At 43.3% G+C, this 17,285-nt stretch overlaps 3 protein-coding genes and 1 non-coding gene across 4 annotated transcripts; 3 read left to right on the forward strand and 1 right to left on the reverse strand.

Moving 5' to 3' along the window:
* Window positions 1-156: 156 nt before the first annotated feature.
* Window positions 157-14,943, forward strand: REA1 (AAA family ATPase midasin; the record flags this gene model as incomplete). Its single annotated transcript, XM_002555546.1, has 1 exon — window positions 157-14,943. The coding sequence occupies one exon, from the start codon at window positions 157-159 to the stop codon at window positions 14,941-14,943; it is 14,787 nt and encodes a 4,928-aa protein (XP_002555592.1).
* Window positions 14,944-15,322: 379 nt separating this feature from the next.
* Window positions 15,323-15,422, forward strand: SNR79. Its single transcript, XR_002432215.1, has one exon. It is a non-coding gene; the product is annotated as a snR79 (small nucleolar RNA).
* A 212-nt stretch (window positions 15,423-15,634) lies between these two features.
* SEN2 (tRNA splicing endonuclease subunit SEN2) lies at window positions 15,635-16,690 on the forward strand (the record flags this gene model as incomplete). Its single annotated transcript, XM_002555547.1, has 1 exon — window positions 15,635-16,690. The coding sequence occupies one exon, from the start codon at window positions 15,635-15,637 to the stop codon at window positions 16,688-16,690; it is 1,056 nt and encodes a 351-aa protein (XP_002555593.1).
* Window positions 16,691-16,744: 54 nt separating this feature from the next.
* LCL2 (Lcl2p) lies at window positions 16,745-17,128 on the reverse strand (the record flags this gene model as incomplete). Its single annotated transcript, XM_002555548.1, has 1 exon — window positions 16,745-17,128. The coding sequence occupies one exon, from the start codon at window positions 17,126-17,128 to the stop codon at window positions 16,745-16,747; it is 384 nt and encodes a 127-aa protein (XP_002555594.1).
* Between the last annotated feature and the right edge of the window lie 157 nt (window positions 17,129-17,285).

Consider the following 17,285-nt stretch of genomic DNA (forward strand, 5'->3'; position numbering starts at 1 on the left):
TTCCTAACTCATCGCGATGAGCTTAAAAATTTTAACAAAAAATAAGCGATGAGCTTAGCCTTAACTTGTTTTCAACAAATCAAGCCGAAAAGACCCGTCGCTAGTAAGACGACGTTGAGTTTGAGACCTGAGCTATCTTATCATTATAGTGATTAAATGTTCAGTAACAAGGTTGTGATTAGCATCGAGGAATGTCGATTGCGATTTGATATTTACAATGCCCACTTCGTGAGGAAAGGGCTGGGCCGATTTGTGGAAATCGACGAAAGCCTTAGCACCATTAGGAACCTCCAAATGTTAGCTGCTGAGTCATTGCAAAGCGATGATAGTGTTGCTTACACTTTTATCTACCGCCCATTCTTTTTGGATTTAATCTCCAGATGGGCTCTGACTTGCACACATGAGAACAAAGAGCTCAGTGTTTCCGTGGCAGACCGTATGGGACAAGTAATAGGAATTTACCCTGAAGCGTTAACGTTGGGTGAGCACTTCTTGGAGAGGCACCATGAATATCTAAATTTGATTCTAGAGACACATTCATCTCAGCAAGAGCAAACTATCCAGACTATCCTGCTTGCATATTACCGCTTCATGCGCCACGATAGAGAGCGATTCAATAATTTTATCAAACCTGGTACGCTTTATGCGTTGCTACAGCATCCGTTTGCAAATCGCACGATACATTTCATGGCTGCACATGTGCTCTCGCTCTACCTGAATCTGGCCGAACAAGCTGCTCTCAACTTAGTTCAGCAGTATGTGGAAGACACCGAAGAAATTTGCGCACATTATCAAGGTGACGAGGGAGTTGATTACAGGTTTTTAGAGCTTAACGAGGCGAGACGCCTTTCGAAGTGCGCTGCAGTGCTTCGTGAAATTGAATCTATGCCTCTATACCGTTTAGGTCCAAGGGCCAATTCCAAAGGTGTTTTCAATATAATTCCCACGGATCTCAGTGAACTTGTTGTCTCCGTGTATGGAATTTTAGTACCAAAAGTTAGCGCTTTTCTTAACCCTCAAAGCTCAAGGTTGGACAGCGAGTTTGTCCCTACAGAGGGGTCAGTTTCTGCAATCCGCTCACTTGCAAAATCGGTTCAGCTGTCAAAACCTGTGATGCTCATTGGCAAGGCGGGTTCAGGCAAAACATTTCTGATCAATCAATTGAGCAAGCACACAGGCTCGCAGGATTCGATGGTGAAAATTCATCTTGGTGAACAAACTGATGCGAAACTACTTCTCGGAACTTATACATCTGGCGAAAAGCCAGGCACTTTCGAGTGGAGGGCCGGTGTATTAACGACGGCAGTGAAAGAGGGAAGATGGGTTTTAATTGAGGACATCGACAAAGCACCCACAGAAGTGTTATCTGTTCTACTAACGTTGCTGGAGCAGCGTGAGTTGAGCATACCGTCAAGAGGGGAAACTATCAAAGCTTCCAATGGATTTCAGCTGATATCGACTATAAGGATCCCAGAGGATGATCATAAAAATGAGGAGGAGTACCGTCCTGACCTCATAGGTATACGGCTTTGGAATACTGTAAGTCTCAAAGGGCTCAACGACAATGAACTAGCCAGTATTATCAGCCAAAAATATCCTACGCTTTCGCAGTTAGCTTCCAGGTTCATTTCCACCTACAACTCCGTTCGGAGCATATACTCGAATCAGCAGTTCATATCTTTCAACCGTGGAGTTCATCCAAGGGCAGTCACTGTTAGGGATTTAGTTAAATTTTGCGATAGGGTTCAAGAGATTTTTGCAAGTAACAATATCCAAAGCTCCGAGCAACTCATTCCCTCCGAAGTCTATGACAGCATTTTTTTTGAAGCTGCAGACTGCTTTGCTGGCGCTATCGGCGAAACGAGGGCTTTGAAACCTTTGATAGAGGCTATAGGAGCCTCGTTAGAGATCTCGTCATCAAGAGTGTCTCTCTATATCTCTAACCATGTTCCAGCATTCTCAGACACGAGCTCCTCGATTATCATTGGCAGGGCAGCAGTGCCTAAAAACCATTCCAGTTTACAAAAGAAATCAGCAAACGATACTTCATTCGCTCGTACAAACCATTCTTTGAGACTAATGGAGCAGATAGGAGCTGCTATCCAAATGTGTGAGCCGGTCCTTTTGGTAGGCGAGACGGGTACTGGTAAAACTACTGTTGTGCAACAAATTGCCAAAGCTGTCAATCAGAGGCTGACAGTTATTAATGTCTCTCAGCAAACAGAGAGTGGTGACCTTTTGGGAGGATACAAGCCTGTGAACACTAAAGCAGTCGCAGTTCCTTTACTTGAAGAGTTTGAAAGCTTGTTTCCTGCAACTTTCTCAGTCAAAAAGAACGAGCGCTTTTACAACATGCTCCACAAATGTTTCAATAAAAACAGTTGGAAGAATGTCATAAAGCTATTAAAAGAAGCCTTCAAGCTCGCTCAGGGTCTTCTTGAAAATGATAGTGACGAGAATAGCGGCAACCGAAAGAAAAAGCGTAAATTGGATTCCCACACGAGGCAAATTTTGTTGGATAGATGGTTTGAATTTAACGAAAACGTCAAACAGTTTGAAGCTCAGTATTCGTCGATGGAAAACTCCTTTATTTTCAATTTTGTCGAAGGCTCTCTTGTAAAGGCTGTCAGAAACGGTGAATGGCTCTTATTGGATGAAGTCAATCTTGCGTCATCTGATACCCTTGAAAGCATATCTGATCTATTAGCTGAGCCAAATTCACGCAGTGTTTTACTATCAGAGAAGGGTCAGGTTGAACCTATCAAAGCCCATCCAAATTTCAGAATTTTTGCTTGTATGAATCCCGCAACCGATGTTGGTAAGAGAGATCTCCCCGCTGGTGTGAGATCAAGGTTTACTGAAATTTACGTTCATTCTCCGGATCGCGACATTACTGACCTTCTGTCAATAATTGACAAATACATTGGCGTGTTTAGTGTAAGTGATGAATGGGTTGGGAATGACGTTGCCGAGCTTTACCTTGAGGCCAAGCGACTTGCTGAAGCTCAGAAAATTGTTGACGGTTCGAACCAACGTCCTCATTTCAGTATACGTACACTGACAAGAACTCTCATATACGTCCGCGATATTGTTAAAATCTACGGACTGCGCAGGTCTTTATACGAAGGCTTCTGCATGTCGTTTTTAACTCTACTAGATGAGAAGTCTGAGAGCCTTCTGAAACCGCTTATTGAGAAGTTCACACTTGGGAGACTAAAGAATCCAAAATCTGTGATTTCGCAAATACCACCTTGTCCTGGTTCTGAGTACATCCAGTTCAGACACTACTGGATGAGAAAAGGACTTCACGAATGCCTGGATCAGCCCAACTATATCATAACACCTTTTGTGGAAAAAAATATGCTAAATTTAGTCAGAGCGACATCTGGCCGTCGCTTTCCTGTGCTGATTCAAGGGCCCACCTCTGCTGGTAAAACAAGTATGATCAAATACCTTGCAGACATAACCGGCCATAAATTTGTGCGTATCAACAACCATGAGCACACAGATCTCCAAGAATACTTAGGAACTTACGTGGCTGATGAGACGGGAAAGCTGAAATTCCGGGAAGGTGTTCTTGTTGACGCCTTGCGGGAAGGTCATTGGATTGTACTGGATGAACTAAATTTGGCCCCAACTGACGTTTTAGAGGCTCTGAATAGGCTACTGGATGACAACAGAGAACTCTTTATACCAGAAACACAAGAATTTATTCATCCTCATCCCGACTTTATGCTCTTTGCCACACAGAACCCCCCCGGTATCTATGGTGGTCGTAAAGTTCTTTCGAGGGCTTTCCGTAACCGTTTTCTAGAATTGCACTTTGACGACATCCCACAGGACGAATTAGAGATTATTCTTCGCGAGCGTTGCAGGATAGCGCCTTCATATGCCCAAAAAATCGTTGAAGTTTATCGTCAGCTCTCCATCCAGCGGTCAGCGATGAGACTGTTTGAGCAGAAGAACAGTTTTGCAACTTTGCGTGACCTGTTTCGATGGGCACTCAGGGATGCAGTTGGTTATGAGAACTTGGCTGCCAACGGATACATGCTTCTTGCAGAAAGGTGCAGAACTCAGGAAGAGAAAGATGTGGTGAAGGCTGTGCTTGAAAAAGTCATGAAGGTTAAGCTTAATATGGAAGAATACTACAAAACTCTTGAGAACGCAGAGTTATACAGCATGAAAAGTTCTGTTATTTGGACGAGTTCTATGCGCCGCCTTTCTGTCTTGGTATCTTCGTGTTTGAAAAACAACGAGCCTGTTCTTCTTGTAGGAGAGACTGGTTGCGGAAAAACGACGGTGTGCCAATTAATTGCCAAATACCTTAGCAAGAAATTGATTACTATCAACGCTCATCAAAATACAGAAACCGGAGATATCCTTGGTGCTCAACGTCCAAACAGGCATAGATCAGACCTTCAAGCGTGTCTCACGAAGGCCTTGCGGAGGGCGCTCGGTGTTGATGACGAGCATCATGCTACTTTGGACGAACTTCTAAACATCTATGAAGGAGCTGATAAGTCAAACGTCGATCGTGTCGATATTGAAGAAATAGGCAAGCTCAAAGACAGGTTAAATGTTTTGTTTGAGTGGTGCGACGGTCCTCTCACACACGCTCTCAAAAGCGGGGAATTTTTCCTACTTGATGAGATATCACTGGCCGATGACTCAGTTCTGGAAAGACTGAATAGTGTGCTTGAACCAGAGAGAAGCCTTTTGCTTGCAGAGAAGGGAGGGTCTGATAGTTTGATTCAGGCAGCCGACGGCTTTGAGTTTTTCGCTACCATGAACCCGGGTGGTGATTACGGCAAAAAGGAACTCTCCCCAGCTTTAAGAAATAGATTTACAGAAATTTGGGTACCTTCTATGGAGAACTTCGAAGATGTTCATATGATTGTGTCCTCAAAACTTGAGAATGATCTTGCTTCTTTGGCTAGCCCTATTGTGGAGTTCTCGAAATGGTTTGGTGAAAAGTTTGGTGGAGGAAGAACAAATAGCGGAGTAATATCGCTTCGTGATATTTTGAGTTGGGTGGAGTTTGTCAATTTATCTGCCTCAAAAGTACCAAGTCCCAGCTGCGCTTTGGTTCAGGGTGCAAGCATGGTATTTATAGATTCCCTCGGTACGAATAACACTGCGTACCTAGCTGACAACGCGGAGACTTTGCTTGCTCAAAAGTTTGAATGTGTCAAAGTTCTGAGTAGCCTGGTTGGTGTTGACCTATTCCCGCTTTACCAAGATGAACCCATCTTACAAGTTGACGAGCAACAGATCCGCATTGGGCTGTTCGGCTTAGATAAGAGATGTTCGACGGTTGTCCCTCAATTCAACTTAAGTGCGCCAACTACTGCAAAAAATTTGATGAGGGTTGTAAGGGCTATGCAAGTTTCGAAGCCTGTGTTGTTGGAAGGCAGCCCTGGTGTAGGAAAAACGAGTTTGGTCTCTGCACTTGCGGATTGTACAGGCAACAAACTCACCCGTATCAATCTATCTGAACAAACCGACTTGGTGGACTTGTTTGGGTCTGATGCCCCCGGGGAAAAAACCGGTGAGTTTGTTTGGCGCGATGCTCCGTTTTTGAGAGCAATGCAGCTCGGTGAATGGGTTCTCCTTGATGAGATGAACCTAGCCTCTCAATCTGTCTTAGAGGGTCTCAACGCCTGCCTTGATCATAGAGGGGAAGCGTATGTCCCTGAGCTTGACAGGGCATTCAAGAAGCATGCAAATTTTAGAGTTTTCGCTGCTCAAAACCCACAATATCAAGGTGGCGGGAGAAAAGGCCTTCCAAAATCTTTCGTGAACCGTTTTAGCGTTGTTTACATGGATATTCTCTCATCTCAGGACTTGTTCTTAATCGCAACTCATCTGTACCCAGCCATAGATGCTAACGTGTGCTCCAAGATGATCGAAATGATTTCTACATTAGAGGAAGAAGTCTCGAACAGAAAACAATGGGGTCATGCTGGTTCACCTTGGGAATTTAACCTTAGAGACACTTTGAGATGGTTGAAGCTCCTGAACGCGCCGTCATTTGACAAAGAGAGCGGAGCGGCAGACTACGTGGATTTAATTATAACTCAAAGATTCAGGACTGCAGAAGATCGTTCAAAAGTCAAACAAGTTTTTGAAAGATTCTTTGGGGAAGTTCATGCTAGAGAAAACTATTTGGAGGCTGCTCCAGACTATCTCCAGGTTAATGGAGAACTCGCGCCAAGAAATCCATTTATCACTCATACTGCATTGAGGAACGTATTACCTTTGCAGTGCAACATTGGCATTTACGAGTCGATGTTGCGGTGTGTGAATCACAACTGGCCTTTAATTCTTGTAGGACCAACCAGTTCCGGCAAAACAGAAATCATCAGATATATTGCTGGCATGCTGGGATCAAAAGTCATGAACTTTCCCATGAACAGTGATATAGATAGCATGGATATTTTGGGTGGATACGAACAGGTTGACCAGAACAGGAAAATCTCTCAACAGGTTGATAGGCTATTTTCTATCTTGAGACAGTTGTTGGCTATCAACATTGCATCGCAAGAGGCGGGTGAAGAAGCCAAATTAGTTGCTCTGGAGTTGTTTCAGTTCATATCGGCTCAGTCAATTGATACAAGCAAACTAGAGCGCCTTCTCCTACTAATCAATAAACTCATGCAATTTGTGGACACTCCAGAACTTGGGTCGGTCACTGCTGAGCTCGAACTCATCAAAAAGGGCCTCGGACTAGAAACTGTCAAATTTGAATGGTTTGACGGTCTCCTCTTGAAAGCCATGGAAGAAGGCTCCTGGTTAGTTTTGGACAATGCAAACTTGTGTTCGCCATCTGTGTTGGATAGATTGAACTCACTTTTGGAGACGGAAGGGCTGTTAATTATAAACGAATGCAGTCATGAGGATGGTACGCCCCGTGTGGTGAACCCCCACCCTAATTTCAGGCTTTTCTTGACAGTTGACCCAAAATATGGCGAGCTTTCTAGGGCTATGAGAAACAGAAGCATCGAAATTTACCTCGAAAACTTAGAGCCAAGGGCTTCTTGTTTCGATAAAGTTAAATTAAGCATGATGGAAGACTTTGGACTAAGCGGTCAAACTAGTTACGAAAGCGAGGCACAAGGCATGCAATTAACCAACTCCATCCCATTGTCATCGTTTGTGTCAGCAACCAATTCACTTGAAACTCAATATGCTCTTTTACATGATGTCTTGCAGACATCGGAAAATGAAATAATAGAGTCCGTTGTTTCAATAATGCCACATAAAGCTATTCCAAATTTGAGAAGGTGGCAAAACAATGCTCTTCACTCAAGGTATTACGATGAAGTTCGCGCTATCGAAAATATTGCAAACTTCGGCATGTTTTTGCTAGAGAGTGGAATTTCCGAGAAATTCTATTCTTTGCTGACTGAATACCAAAGTCTTGGTTCAGGGATCTTGGGTGAACAAAACAGCTTTGGGAGCAGCCAACAGCTGATGCCTGCCATCAACACATATGCCTTAAAAACCGTGGAAGCAACTCATAGGTACGTGTCCTGTGGTGAATCAGTTTACCTCTTTGAAGTCTGCCGATTGCTCCAAGCATCTACAGACAAATTGACGAATGTTAGCAGAAGAGCTCAACAGGCAAAGGTTGGTGATTTGAATTACGTTGAGATTTCTGCTGCCCACGCTCAAGGGCGCGCAGTCAAGAAAATTCCTCAAATTCCAATTTTCGAGGCCTTGCAAAGATTGAAGAACTATATTTTGGAGGAGATGCAATCAGTACCTCTATTTTCCCTCCCAGAACATTATACCAAGCTCTTCGAGTTGTGCTGCATCTGGATGGGGGCTTTCGAGACCTCAAAGACTTTCAACTACGCAAAGCTTAGAGTTTATCAGAATGTTTTAGAAACTTGGCAACATGAAGCCGAAAGCAACGTTAACAACCCGAAGGAGGTCCTCAAAATCGCGCAGAGTATCAGCAACCACTTACTTTTGAAAACAGGACGGTCAATGACTGTGATTTGGGACGAGTTCAGGCAAGTATATCCAAGCTCATTAAGTTCTTGGCAAAAATACGAGGCTATGCTAGCTGTCGCCCAAAAGTTCGACAATGTTGCACAGAAGCAATTTTCAGACTCTTATGAACTAATCAACAGTTTGAGAACCATTTTCAAAGAGCTCAGAGATGCAATAATTGCCAACGAAGCATCAACATTTGAGGAAGTACTATCAAAACTTACCCATGGTGTCGACGAGTTAGAAGAAATCTCTTCAAAGTTCTTAACAAAGAGAAAACACTTCTTAGAAGAGGTTTTCGAGTCCTTGTTACGTGCTGTGTACTGTAGTGACCGTACCAGCCTTCAACCTGTCCTTCAAATTTCAACGTACACTTCCTTCTCAACTGAAGTCTTACTCAAGTCAGACGTTGAGTCTCCCTCCTATCCACCAATTTTTGACATTCTCTGGCAAAAAGAAAATGGTACCTTCAGGTCGCATGTGTTTTCTGTTTTTGATAACTCGATACTCGAGCATCTTGTTCAAAAAATTAACATTTTGAAGCACATCAGCAATAGCCAGATTTCACAGGCGCTAGAGGACGCATCTGTGCTTTCCCGCGACCTGGTTACGTTCTCGACCTCAGTTTTGAGCAGCAAAGAATTATATTTCAAAGATCTTCTTTTCGCCTGGTATGCTAAAATCGCATCTTTACACGCAGACATCAAACCTTCTGCGACAATCGAGGAAATAAAGCGTGCAACTTCTACATCTGAGGATAGCTGGTTTAAGTCCATCAACGAAAACTTCCTTCTTGCTGCCATCAGCCTTGCATCTGATTATCAATCACATTCATCTTTGGGTAAAGCGTGGATACTGTTTTCAGTGGGCTTGATGCAGCTTTTTGTTCCAAGTTCTCCATACGACCCTGCAATTCATGATTATGTTCTTTTTGATAACTTCATGGTCAAAAGGTCCTTTTCAGAAGAGCTCAAATGTTGTTGGAAAAGCTGTAGAACGGTTTTGAGTGGAGACGAGCCAATGATGTTAGAATCGTTTATCGATCAATCATGCGATTTGAGGTCTCCTAAAAGACCTAGAGTGTACAGATCTGAAGAAGCGCTGGATCCTCTATTTGAGGAATGGAGCGCTTTCATGAAATCTACGGTTGGCATTGAGCCTGTGGATAAACTATTAAAGTCCTTGAGTAAGCTAGAGGCGATGTCGGAGAGTCAGCTGAGCCTGTTCCAACAAAACTCCTCACAATTTCTCGAGCGTTTGTCGTCAACCTTTTATCGCTACTCAGATTTGAACGATATATTTCGTGGCTACATTTGCGGCTTGAAATTTGGGTTTGACTTGTTGAAGGAGGGGCAAAAGGAAGAGGGCAAGACAGCTGCATTTTCGCCATTGTGGACTCTTGATTGCCTTGCGTTAACAAGTGCCGAAAAGATCAATGGAAGCTTTGCTGAACTGCAAGCAATTTTCAAGAAAAAGACTGTACAATCAATTGAAGTGGAGCGCATCTCAACGTTTTTTATGAAGCTTTTCAGTTTCCATAGAAAAGATTTGCGCATGTTGAAATCTTTTGATGGTGTTCTACAAACTTTGTACTACAGATGGTCTATGCGCCGTTTGCAAGGTGAAAAAGAGGCCCAATCCCAAGTGGGCATCTTCAAATTTGATGAAAGCGATACCGATCCTGAGTCAGATTTCAAGAAGCTCTTCCCAGATTACGAAGATGTGCTTTCCATGAGCGGAGGAGGCCCGTTAGCACCCACTGAAAACACTTCTCTGGATGAAATTTATTTCAAAATTGCTAACACTTACTTAGACATCTTCGACAGAAAGGACAAAAGCAGCTTAACAGAATTAATGGCAGAAGGTATCAAAGTCTGCGACGTGTTAATGGATCTCAAATTAGATTGCAAAACTAAGGGCCCTGAGGCTCGAGAGTTGACATCTGTACTAAATCAACTCATTAAAGAGATACGTCTATTTGAAGTCTCAGGAAGCAATGAGTCGATTGATTTCTACCGAGAATGTTCTGTATCTGAAACCAGGAAAGCCTCATTGGTTGTGCAGAAGCTATGGTTTTCAGTTAATAATTTGAGAAGACAATGGCCTGAGCACTCCACCCTAAATGACCTGTTTAGGATCTGTCATGAATTCATGGAGTACCCAGGAAACACTCCTCTTGCTCGACTTCTACAGAAAGTTGAGCAACTTTTCACCATCGTAACAGAGTGGGAGAAGTACGCTTCAGTCACCGTATCTCTTCAAAATTCGCTAAAAGAGCTCACTGAACTTATTGTGTCATGGAGAAGACTGGAATTGAGTACCTGGAAACGTCTCTTTGACCACGAGGATTTGGCGCTGAATAAAAGCTTGGGAAAATGGTGGTTCTATCTTTTCGAGACCATCATTGTTTCACAAACTACTGAAAGCGTGCTTTCTGATACCGAGGATAAGTCTAGTACGAAACTTCTAGTATCGCTAAACGTGTTCTTGAGCAAATGTACTTATGGAGAATTTGGTGGTAGGCTACGTCTCTTGAAGGCTTTTTCCGAGCACTGCAAGCTCTTGAAAAATGGAGCCTCAAGAACTACACATGCATTGCTTAACCTAATTACATTTTATGAACAATTTCTCCCTATTATCGAAGAAAGGATACGCGATGGAAGGAAGAGGCTTGAGAAAGACATTTCAGAGGTGATCCTTTTAGCGAGCTGGAAGGATGTCAATATTGATGCACTGAAGCAGAGTTCGCACCGCTCACACAATAGCCTTTACAAATTAGTGAGGAAATACCGCGAAATTCTATCACAGGATATGTCCTTAGTTATTGAAAGTGGCATCGATGGTTTGTATGCAACGGGAGTTGTCAAGGTTATATTTGAACCCCTTTTGAATGATAATGTTGAATTTGATGATTTACAAGGTGTCGTGTCGGCTGTACCCTCGTGGAGCACCAGACCTGCACCATTAAAAGACATTGCTTTGACCACGAAAAACATGTCACTCTACCACTCGAAAATTGAGGCGGAAGAGTTACCAAGTTTCACGGAATATGTGAAAGACGTCTCTGAAGAGGCAGCACGCCTTCGCAAAGAGACTCCAAAGGTCTACAATAAAAAAGAGAAGAAGTTGCTTGCCGCTTTGAAGATTCAAAAGTCAAAGCTGTTGAACGACACTATCAAAGAATTGAGAAGGATGGGATTGAAAACTGGCTTTAGAGAGGATATTCGCAGAGTACAAGGGAGCGTAACCTCAATATTGAGTAGTGTCGATTCATTCAAGGAAACTGCATTACAAGATTGTGACAGGAGCTTCAACAGGATTTTAGAACTCATGCCCCGTCTTCGTGTCGTTGCTTCAAATCCTGCAGAAGGCGCACCTATCTCTGCAATTGAAAAAGGAATGGCGTTAAGCGAAAATCTGTTATACCTTCTTATCACCTCCCGTGGCCAGCTGCGTAAATTCGCAGATAACTTGCACGCAACTGCTCAACTACGCAAAGAACTGGACAGCATTGCTTCAACAAAAAGCGCTCTTCTAAATCCATCTCTAAAGACTAACTACGAGACATTTTCACACCTCTGCCAATGGCTTCCCGAAATTCTAAACTACGCACTTGAAACTCTAGATCTTGTCTCGAAAGGTCCTAGTCATCAAAAAGAAACATTAACTGATGCCTTGGTCAAAGTCGCTGAATTTAGATCCACTTGTGGCGCAGATGTTCTTGATAATGAGCAGCAAAATATTATGAAGAAATTTTGGCATTTCTGTGACAAGCTAACAAAGTCTCTTTCAGAGAACAGCTCTTCGGAGAGCTTTTTTGTCTCACAGACGGTTGTTGAGTGGATTCAGGAAAACAGGCTTGTTAAAAAGGCGCAAGTTGATCATGAGAAAAGCGAGAACGTCGAAAGTGTTGAAAAAGCTTTCCGCAGAGTCGCCGTGTCGATTTTGCTCACTGTCCAAAAGCTCTTGGAGGATCAAGATATTTCCTTGACAATGGAAGAAGACAAATGGCTTGTTTTGTCTCACAAGAGAGTCATGAGTCTGTCAAAAAAGGTGCTCTCTGTTGATGTATTATCAAAAATGGCTGACGCTTTGACCCTAGTTAAGTCCCATAATTTCTCGAGGCACAACTCAAAATTTGTTTCAGCAATTGCCCAACTTACAATGCCAATCATCTCGAAGTACTACCAAATTTTGATCTCCCTCATCAACAAAATCAAGGCACATTACTGCTCATTGTCGCATGGTACTCTCACTTTAGAGATTCTTCTCTACAACCTTGGAAAAGATGGGTTTTGCTCACCTAATCCACCCGATGAGGAAACTACAGATGAAAACCTTCATGATGGGACTGGACTGGGTGATGGGGAAGGCGCCCAGAACAATAATGACGGTGTCGAAGAAGACGAAGATTTGCTTGAAGATGCTCAAAAACCAAATAAAGACAAAAATGAAGACGACGGCCAAGAAGAAAATGACGATGATAACGCAATTGATATGGAAGGCGATATAGCTGGTGATCTGGAAAATGCGAGCGAAGGTGATGAGGATGATCAGGACAATAGCGAGGAAGAAGACCTAGATGAAGAAGTGGATGATCTCGATGAGGACGATCCTAATGCCATTGATGAAAAGATGTGGAACGAAGACGCGAAAGATTCGAACAAAGAAAAGAACGCCGAGGAAACTCCTCAAAACGCTACAAACGATGACATTCAGGCCGCCGAGGATGATGAAGAGAAAGAAGGTGCTGAAAACGGAGATAACAAAGCCCAACCTCAAAAGGATGAAGGAGAAGAAAAAGATGAAGGTGAAGAAATGGAATCTGGCTCCGAGTCAGAGCAAGAAGACGAGGCTGGTGGTGAAAACGATGAAGTTAAAAACGAAGAAGCCAATGAGCTCGAATCTAACGTTCCAGAAGTTGAAACTTTAGAATTGCCTGAGGATATAAACCTAGATTCGGGCGACGAGGGATCTGAAGATAACAATGAAGATGAAGACAGTGGCGAGGATATGGACTTGGATGAGCAAAACCCGCTTGCCGAGGAAGACAAAGATTCTGAATCTGGCAATCCAGAAGATGCCGAAGAGAACAACAAGCTGCAAAACGAAGCCTCCGATGAAGAAATGGCGGAAGAAAGGGAAGGAGAGAACGAAGAAGATGGAGAAGAAAAAGAAGAAGAAGAGGAAGTAGCTGACTTCGAAAATGAAAACCTTGAAGAATCAGAAAAGAATGAAGAACAAGGCGATGCTGACTCAGACCATGAGCTTGCTGCAGAGGAGCCCGATAATGACGGCGAGGATAAAGAAGAAGAAAACCAGGAAGCGGGCGGAGACGAAAGCGCCACTGATAAAATGGAAGGGTTGGATGGCGCTGATGATATGATGGACATTGATAATGATGATTTTGACTCAGCTGTGCAGCAAAAAAGCGGCTCCAATGGGGAAGGCGCAGATGCAGCAGATGAAGAAGAGAACCAAAATGTTGGAAGTTTCGGTAGCGCGCAGCAAGAACAGAAAGAGCGCGAAGAATCAGAAGTGAATGAAAGCTCCCGCCAGGAAGCTAAAGAGAGCTTAAAGCAGCTTGGTGACAGTCTCAAAGAATTCCACAGACGCCACCAGGAAATTAAGGAATCTTCGAATCCTGAAAAAGAGTCTGAAACAGAAGAAGTTGCAAATCAACGCCCTGACGAATTCGAACATGTTGATGGGGCTAATACAAATACTGATACACAGGCACTTGGTTCTGCAAACCAAGACCAGATAACATCCATTGATGAAGAAAAGGCAATTGATGACGACATGGAAGACAATGATAATTCTGAAGAGAACAACGTTTCAGAGCAGATCAAAGAAGAGGGACAGAATGAACCTAATCAACAAGTGGAGACTGAAACATCACAGGAACAAGACAGCGAAGCTAAAACTCAAAGCGCTGTACAGCCAGATAGAGGTGATTTTGAAACTCAACCATCCTTGCCTGACCTTGACAATCTAGAAATAGAAAGGAACGATCTAGACGAAATTATCGATGCTATTGACCATAAAGTCACACTTGAAGAAACAACCGCAGAACCCCCAAGGTCACTAGAAGAATCTCGTCAGCTGTGGAGAAAAAGCGAAAGCGAGACCGCTGAACTTTCAGCAGGGTTGGGCGAGCAGCTGCGATTGATCCTTGAACCAACGCTAGCCACAAAATTGAAGGGCGATTACAAGACCGGTAAGAGACTAAACATGAAAAGAATTATCCCATACATCGCATCGCAATTCCGTAAAGACAAAATTTGGCTGAGGAGAACGAAACCCAGCAAGCGCCAATATCAAATTATGATAGCTGTTGATGACTCCAAATCGATGAGCGAGTCGAAGTCTGTTGACCTCGCTTTCCAGAGTATATGCTTGGTGTCAAAGGCTCTAACTCAGTTAGAATCAGGTGGCCTTTCTATTGTTAAATTTGGCCAAACGACACAAGAAGTCCATCAATTTGATCAACCATTTGGAGTTGATGCTGGTGCTAAGATTTTCCGGTGGTTTGATTTCCAAGAAACCAAGACCGACGTTAAGAAACTTGTGGCCGAATCAATTCGAATTTTCGACCGAGCTCGCGCCTCTAGTAGTGCGGATTTGTGGCAGCTTCAGCTTATCATCTCTGATGGTGTCTGCGAAGACCATGAAACAATCCAGAGATTGGTTCGCTGTGCCAGAGACAACAAAATCATGCTTGTTTTCGTTATTGTCGATGGCATCAATTCATCCGAGTCAATCATGGATATGAGCCAGGTCAAGTACCTACCTGACCAGTATGGAAATTTCCAATTAAAGGTGGAAAAATACCTGGATACGTTTCCGTTTGAATTTTACGTGGTTGTTCACGATATTTCTGAGTTACCGGAAATGCTTTCCGTTATTTTGCGTCAATACTTCTCAGAGCTAGCATCTTCATAGTTTTTTAGATTAAAGCCCGTCTGAATAAGACGCTTATTGAAAGAACAACTTAGAGGCTGCATAAGGCAGCGACTCTTACAAAGCACGTAGAATATACACTATGACTACTCTTCCTTCAAAACCTAGTTAACACCGCTGATTTACCCTCCCCAATATAGATAATTCGTCGAGTATATAAAGGCAGAAAAAGCACGATGAAGGGTTTTCTTGTTCGTCCAACGATAATGCCAAAGGGCGCCTTTCTACTCAGGCGCCACTTGTAGAATGCACGAAAAAACCTGCTTTGCAGTTGGAGCAGACTTTAAACTAGCAAGTTGGGGTCTCCTCAAAAAGCTGAGCAGTATATGTCCAACGCACTTAAATCTTGAAATATAAACTGCGAACTATGATGATGATACAAATCATGATGCTTGAAGAATAAAATCACTGTGAGCACAACGATTTCTCAATAGACTACAACGGTATCTGAATTTTTCTCGACTCTTGACAAATACATTTAAACACAACAGTAGGTTGGCGAAAACAATCTCTATCCCATCTACCTGAGGAACAACAAAGGGACTTTGGCTAATAGAAGGCTCGTCACGTCGCCCAGGACCTCAATAATTTGCAGCTGTACTCAAAACGTCTCTTTTCACTTTTAAGGAATCTTTTCAAGTATTGTTGAACGTTGCAGCAGATCCATATCATCATGCCGAAACATGTACCGAATGCTAAGCGCTACAAGTATCCTCTCCCAATTCATCCTCTGGACCAGCTCCCAGAACTGAAACTCTACAACCCCGTTTCGTGGGTATACTGGCTCTATTGTTACACTTTCTCCACAAATCAACTGCCAAGTAAGATACATGCCGAGTTCACCCATGGCAAACACCTTACGATAGCCAGACCGGATGATATGCGCTACCTGTGGGAGAATGGTTTCTTTGGTACGGCCCAACTTTCTCGCAGTGAACCGACTTGGAGGAAAAGGACTATGGCCCGTCTTGGACTCTCAGAGGGCTCTACAGCTCTAGAACATATTACTGAAAAACGACGCATCGAACGTCTTAGGTTCAAGCAAGAAAGAAGCCAGTTTGAAGCAATCAAATTAGACATGCGCCAGCGCGGTGTAGCTGAAGATCATATTTTGGCCGAAGAACGCGCGTTTTTGAAGTCTTTAAGAGAGAAGGAGAAAGTCCTTGAAGAAGAGGGTGAAGTTCATCTGCGCGAAGTCGACGAAGAACTTTTTGGTCCTAATGAGCAGCTAATAGATATCGAAGTCTTAGAACTTATGCCTGTTGAAGGTATATTTCTCACTTTTGCATTGCCTGTGTTGGAAATGAATGTTAAGACCCTTCTAGCAAACCTAGCGGGCGATGAGCCCACTTATGCCGATATCCACGAACTTTGTTTAAAGTACGTTGCATACCATCATTACCGATCACACGGATGGTGTGCTAGATCAGGAATAAAATTTGGATGCGACTATTTATTGTACAGGCGCGGCCCTCCATTTCAGCACGCTGAATATGGCGTAAAGGTTCTAGAAGCATGTAAGCCATTTGATACTACTTTATTCACTGGTGCTGCACGGGTACTTAGCGGCGCTAGAAAACCATTCATTTTATGTTACGTGGAGCTTCAGAAGCCGGAAAGCGAGGTCTTAGAATCTTGGCGTCAAGGGCGACTGGATAAGGTCTTCCGCAGCTACAAAGTGGGCGAGGTTTCTTATAGGCGTTGGGTGCCTGGAAAGAATAGAGACTGAATTGAAATAGCCTTTTAATTTCTATATAATGCATAGCTGCGCAGAATGCGCTTCTTAAACAATGCCTTTGTAGGCATCCTGAACCCACCCACAGTCCCGAAGGCCCTTGATTTTGGACTGTGGGCCCTTGACCGGGTCGTCATATATTGCGTTCAAATTCTTATCATGCGTGGCAGGTTTCGATATGCAAACGAACTGGCCGTTAGGAAGGGTGCACCTCAGTTGTGATTTAGGAAATGGACAAGGACAATCTTTGGCAGTCTTGACGCAGGTGAGAGTGTCAGGACACAAGAAGTCGGCACAGTCATTATTCAGGACCTTGTCTTCGTAGGAAACTTGTGGCTGTTGTCCCTCATGCTGGTTCCTCTGATTGAAATCGAAGAAAAACCCAGAAGCAATAGGAAGAATAAAATAAAGGCCAAGCGAAGAACCCCTCATAATTTTGAATCAGTATCGGATACTCTAACGACCCTTGGCGTTCTTTGCGTATGTCTTTTGGACTTCAACGTAAAAATGCCAGATACTCTCTTTTGAAAATGAATGTTCAAAATCAGCGTTGATGAGATGAGCCCACATCGGTTTGGGCGAAAACAAT

Source organism: Lachancea thermotolerans, assembly GCF_000142805.1.
Source record: "Lachancea thermotolerans CBS 6340 chromosome G complete sequence".
In the NCBI taxonomy this organism is placed as follows: Eukaryota; Fungi; Ascomycota; class Saccharomycetes; order Saccharomycetales; family Saccharomycetaceae; genus Lachancea; species Lachancea thermotolerans.